This window comes from Athene noctua, chromosome 4 (genome assembly GCF_965140245.1).
Source record: "Athene noctua chromosome 4, bAthNoc1.hap1.1, whole genome shotgun sequence".
Taxonomy (NCBI): domain Eukaryota; kingdom Metazoa; phylum Chordata; class Aves; order Strigiformes; family Strigidae; genus Athene; species Athene noctua.
Window position 1 is genome coordinate 17,935,883 of NC_134040.1, and position 6,000 is coordinate 17,941,882.

General features: G+C 37.5%; 1 protein-coding gene across 1 annotated transcript in view; it reads left to right on the top strand.

The window, feature by feature from the left end:
• NCAPG (non-SMC condensin I complex subunit G) overlaps positions 1 to 4,764 on the top strand; it is a 29,321-nt gene extending 24,557 nt beyond the window's left edge. The window contains exons 18-21 of the mRNA XM_074903777.1: positions 109 to 277; positions 3,011 to 3,100; positions 3,552 to 3,630; positions 4,470 to 4,764. Coding sequence (XP_074759878.1) covers positions 109 to 277; positions 3,011 to 3,100; positions 3,552 to 3,630; positions 4,470 to 4,596 — 465 coding nt within the window. The 3' untranslated portion in view covers positions 4,597 to 4,764. The remainder of the gene's footprint in view (positions 1 to 108; positions 278 to 3,010; positions 3,101 to 3,551; positions 3,631 to 4,469) is intronic.
• Positions 4,765 to 6,000: the final 1,236 nt, after the last annotated feature.

Sequence of the window (6,000 nt, forward strand, 5' to 3'; positions counted from 1 at the left end):
ATCCTTCGTGCAGTAAATTTAACTAATCCTATCAGTGAGTAAATTTAATGGATAAAAGAAACGGTTGTAAAATTAAGTAGCATTTCACATCAAATGTCTCTTTTCCAGAAAGTGAAAGATAAACTGTGTCAAAGAGCTATTGAGAAGATCAAGATGCACTTGTCCAAAGATCCTGATGTGGCCAAAGACCGCTCTGAAAGGACTGAGGAAACAGCCGTCTCTGAAAGGACACAGGAAACTGACGTCACATCTGAAAATACTGTTCAAAATGAAGAAGGTAATTCAGGAGAGTGTGGTTTAGTAGTAGGTCTACAACTGAGTGACTTGTTTAGATATTATGAAAATAAGTTTTCGTCCATTCAATTTATCTACTTTTTGGAAAAACGGGAAAAGGTAATATCTAGTAAATAGGCATACAGTTTAAAACATTTGTACTGAAGTATTTTCAATTTTTTATTGTGTTTTGATCAGATTCTGTGTTTTCTTATTCTCCATATTAATCTAGTATAACTAGTGCTGCATTTGGGGTCTTAAGCTCTACGCTGCAGCTCTTTCTTTTTAACAAAGACAGTATTAAAATGGGTGCGCTTTTTTTAAGTTGTTTGGCATGCTTGTGTGCCTGTCAAATACTAGTGCCAGCTAACTCATCTTTAGAATGTGACTTGATAACTTGGAAAAAGAAACAAGTACTCTGTGGGGTCTTGGAATTACCATGACTGTGCTTCTTGCAGACTGTATCATAGCAATATAGAACTGGTACCTTTAGCGTTGACACTGGTCTGTCCTTGTTATGAGCTCATATGTTGGAGACAGATTTGGTTTTATTTCTATTTAAAAGCTTGAAATAGAAGTATCTGGAAAACTTTCCACTGCCTGCATATCTTATGCAGCTGCATGTGCTTTAGCAGAGTATGTTGTGCTGGTGGCAGAGGAAGTCCAACATTCTTCAGCAGAAGAGCAATTGGATTAAACGTGTTTAGGTTTGCTTGCAGCAGTAAAGCAAAGATACTGACATGCAACTGTTTTAAGCAGATCATGTTTTCTTTTAACATTTAATTATTTGTTTATACTTTCGAGTGGATTATTTCAGGGTTTTAATCCACTGTTTCTGGAAGTGTCAAATATGTAAATTACTTATATCTAATATGTTTAAATCTTCAAGTATTTATTGGATGGGAAGTGGAAGTATGCTTTTGGGAAAATAGTTGTACTGTTTCCTGCTAATATCTGATAATACTTTTTGGTATGAATTTCTCATGAAAGAGGATTTTTGAGCACTTTTAAAAAGAAGGCTTTAGGAGGAAAACATTGTTCCTTTTCCATCTCCCACTGCTCCCCAAATACATTTGGGATCATTAAAAATAACACAGCATTTACTACTTGAAGCTTGTAAATGATGGCTGTGAGCAAGAAGGGCAACAGACTATTTTTGTCCTTCAATTGCTGCAAAGGAGATTTAGATTTGACATTAGGAAGAAAGCTTCCTAGCTATAACAGAGGTGGCTGAAGAAAGAAATGTCCTAAAACTATTTGAAATTTTAAGACTAGAATAGAATATTTCAGTTGGAAAGGATCTACAACGATCATCTAATACATGGCCTAACCACTTCAGGATTGAGCAAAAGTTAAAGCATATTATTAAGGGCTTTGTCTTAAACACTGATAGGCTTGGGGCATCGGCCACCTCTCTAGGAAGTCTGTGCCAGTGTTTGACCACACTCTTGGTACAGAAATGCTCCCTAATGTCCAGTCTAAACCTCCCATGGTGCAACTTTGAACCATTCTCACACATCCTGTCACTGGATACTGGGAAGAAGAGCTCAGCACCTCCCTTTCCACTTTGCTTCCTCAGGAAGCTGTGGAGAGCAAGGAGGTTGCCCCTCAGCCTCCGGCAAACTGGGCTTTCCAAACTAGTCCTTAGCCACGCCTCACAGGACACGCCTTCCAGCCCTTTCACCGTTTTGTTGCCCTGCTCACAAGGGTAGGGACGCATTCGAGTCCTGAACACCCTTCTTAAACTGTGGGGCCCAGAACTGCACGCAGCACTCCCGGTGAGGCCGCGCCAGCGCTGAGCACAGCAGGACAACCGCCCCTTTTTCCCGCTGGTTATGCTGTTTGACGCACCCCGGGGTGCGGTTTGCCCTCCTGGCTGCCAGGGCACACTGCTGACTCGCGTTGAGCCTGCTGCCCACCGGCCCCACAGATCCCTGTCTGCAGCCGCTCCTCTCCCAGTTCATACCTGTGCCCACTCAGCCACCTGAGCACACTGTTGGCTTGTGTTCAGCTTATGGACATTCAGCTGATACAGCTGGTCTCTTACGATTTCACTGTCCTCGAACGGAAAGTCTCTGTTCCCACTCTTGTGGTCCTCTGACTTCTAGAGGACCGGACAGCCTGAGGTCCATCAGCATTATTAAAAACCAAGGCAAAAAGAGCATTGAATGCCTCCAGCTATTCTTAATCCCTATTAGTTGGGTGGCCATCTTCAACAAGTATTGGTTCAATGTTTTCTCTAGACCTCCTCTTCCTATTAATATACTTAAAGCCCTTCTTGCTGTCTGACACACCACCAGGCAGTTTCAACTCTAAGCTTTAGCCTTTTATGTCTTCTCCCTGCATATATGAACGACAGCTCTGTACTCTCCCTGCAAAGCCTGACCTTGCTTCCAGAGATCATACAATTTCTTTTTCCTCTTGAGCTCCACGAGGAGTTCCTTGTTCTGCCAAGCTGGTGTTCCACCACACTTGCCTGACTTATGACACAATAGAAGGGGCTAAACAATTGTCAGGAACGGTTTACATGTGATTGATCTATGTTGGGGCAGGCTTATAGCTGAGGGACATTTTAAGCTTCCTTCTAGCCTTATTATCTAATTTCTAGGTTTTTTTAAAAAAGGGGTTAAAATTGTGTGGCTTTTTTATATAACAACCAAAATTTAAAATAGTGGTCTTTAAGATAAATTTAAAGTTGATTATCTGTGACTTCTGCATGTATTATTCTGTTTAACAGAAAATACTAAATTTCTTCATACTCCAGTTAACGAAGTTCAAAGTAATGCAACTGCAAAAGTGAAGTCCACGAGAAACAAAGCTGGCAAAGGTATGCGCTAACTTTTTCTGGCTCCAGTCATCATTGTCTTTAATAAAATAATTTCATACTAACTTTTTGTGAACATACAGATATAAAAACCATTCAGCCTTCATACTCCATTGTAGATTTTAAAATTTTATTTAAAAGATTAAAGTAGCCTGTTCTGTGGAAATTTTTGTGCTCTTAGCATCTCCCAACAACACAGATTTCAAGGAAAAAAAAGTCTGACTACAGGATTTCAAGATAATTTGGCCACAGTCATTTACAGTAATGTACAGGTGTTTATGGAAGAAGTGATACATTGAGCATTTTCTGTTAATTTTGTTTTGTCACCACATTCTGTCTGTGGTGACTGCATATTTATACGTTTCAATGCAATATTAAACACTGAAAGATACAAAACTACTTTAAGAAAATAAATGCTATCATGATATGTAAAGAGGCTTTTGCTTATACTTAGGACAACGGAAAGCAGCGACAGAAGTGAGGTCTGTGAGCAGAAGAAAAACAAGCACAGCTGTAAAATGCAATAGTGAAAGGTAAATCCTTTTCTCTCCGCCATCAAAATCGTGCTTGTTCTAGCAAGGAAGTTTAATTAAAATGTTTTTCTTTTTCAAAACCTGCATCTTTAACATCCTCTATTCCTAATACACAGATATTTAAGAAAAGAAATTTTTTTGAACTGGTCCTTTTGAAACAATAGCAGGTTTGACAGCTTCGCATTTTATTATCATTGCCTAAGAGTCTGTAATTTTTTTTTTTTTGCCTTTTTTGCATCGAGTTAACATACATTCTAGCTGACAAAAGTTAGATTCTTGGCTTACATTATTACTCTTCCAATCACTCTTTCTGCTTTTTAAATAACTGTTCTGTGGAGAAATCAGATTTTTAAATTTTTTATTTAAATTCTTTTTCCCCCTTCCACTTTCTTGTTGCTTGTTTCTCAACATGTAGTTGTCAAGCTTCTAGAATGACTGATGAGTACACACAATGCATTCCTTCCCTTAGGATCTTGTAGGATATAAGCATTAAAATGACATTCTTCGTAATTTTCAGCTGTGCTCACTCTCTCAAGCAAGTAATCCACGGACTTTAGGGTAACCAGGGCCAGTCATTCCCATTTGCCTGTTTGATGTGTTTCCTTTGATAGCATGTAATCTTTTGGGGGGCTTTGCATATTTTGCAACTGCTAACACTTGGTTATCTTTACTACTGTATCACTTTGGAAAGCATTAATATATTCTTCTTAAAAAATAAATTTTATAATTAGGAAGAAGTACTTGTGCTCTTTAAGGACCATGTTTCAAATTTGGTAATATAAAAGCAGTTCAGTTTGCTTAGTCTTTTTGGCCTTACTTTAAAATATTTTGTATTTCAGTGGTGATGAAATTCCAGAATCGGTCCCAGTGTCAAGTTCAAGGCCTTCAAGGCGAGCAAAAACAGTGGCACTGGAAAAAACAAGAATGAATCTTTCAAAACTTTTGAATAGGGAAGCAGATCAATGAAGACAAAAGGAGAGAAAGCATCCTTTGCTAATGCTGGTAGTTAACATCAGACTTGAAAAATGAGATTTGTTTTGTTGTTAGTATATTTAACTCTATTATATGATCATTTATAATTCTAGATTTTTAGGAACTTTATTTTTAAATAGATGCTTTTGATGATTTTCCTGATATGGAGTCCATCATTCATGTAATAAAAACATATTAAAATATTACCTGAACAAAACTTGGATTGTGGGTTTTTTTTTAATGTTATAGAGGAGAATGCTTTTTGTCTGCAAATAAAAATTGCTGTTGGTGGCAAGTACTTAATAGTTAATGCTTTTTTGATGTTTAACATCATTCAGAGAACGTTTGACCTAGAGTGGTTGCTTGTGATGGCAGCAATTTTGAATGTACCTACCTTTAATGCACATACTTTCTTCATTTATGAGCACGTGGATCCTGCTGACCAGGTTTTTATGGTTCATGTTAATATAAAATAGAAATAATTGTGAATTCTGCTTTCTCCAGATATGTGTCCACTTTATTTTAAATAATGTGAAAATGGTAAAACTGAGTTACTGACTTTACAAACCTAAGCCTGGAAGCTTGCTACTGATCTTAACTTTGTTATATAAAATCAGTGATGTGCTTTTAGAAAAGCATAGAAATATTTGTGGTACAAAATAAGATCCAATAAGGAATACTTAAGTACAGAAAGAGCAAAGAATGAAATACTTTGTAAGGTCTGTGTGCTGTCCTTTTAAAGTAGCATACAATTGTGATTTCTTTGTAGCTTTGAAGTTCACAACCCTTTTTCTAATGATATATTTAGGAATAGTCATGAGTTTTACAGACAATAGAAGATTAAAGTCCATGTAGTAGTCACTGGTGGCTGAGCAGATTCACTCTGGAAATGCCAGTTTTTTGGTTTGGAAACAGCCAGTCATCTCTGTTACAATATAGATAATGTCCAAGGCAGATTGAAAGAACTCATGTCGATTGCTTGACATGTGCGTGTCAGCTACTGATGCCGACCGTAGGTTTCTAAGGAATTTGCATTTAAAATAGGTAACTACACTGTAAATGATCTCTGGTAATTCTCAGAAATGGCTTAGGGACCCAAGGGAAAAGCAGCGTTTCCAAGTGTAGTGCCCAAACTATTATGCTATTTTCAAGCTTGCATATAGGAAATGGGCAGGATTGTGTTGCTTTTCCTCCCTTTCAGATTTTGTTGGAAACTTGTCAAACCACAGAATGCCATGACACACTTTTCTGCTGATATTTGCTATTCAGGAGCTTATGTAACTGTGAATTATTTTTATTCCTCTTTTTAAACAAAACTCTGAAGTCCTGAACTCCCTCTTTTGATAATTCTTTTCTTCAAATCCTCAACTTGTGTTCTAGTGTGAGTTTGCATACATG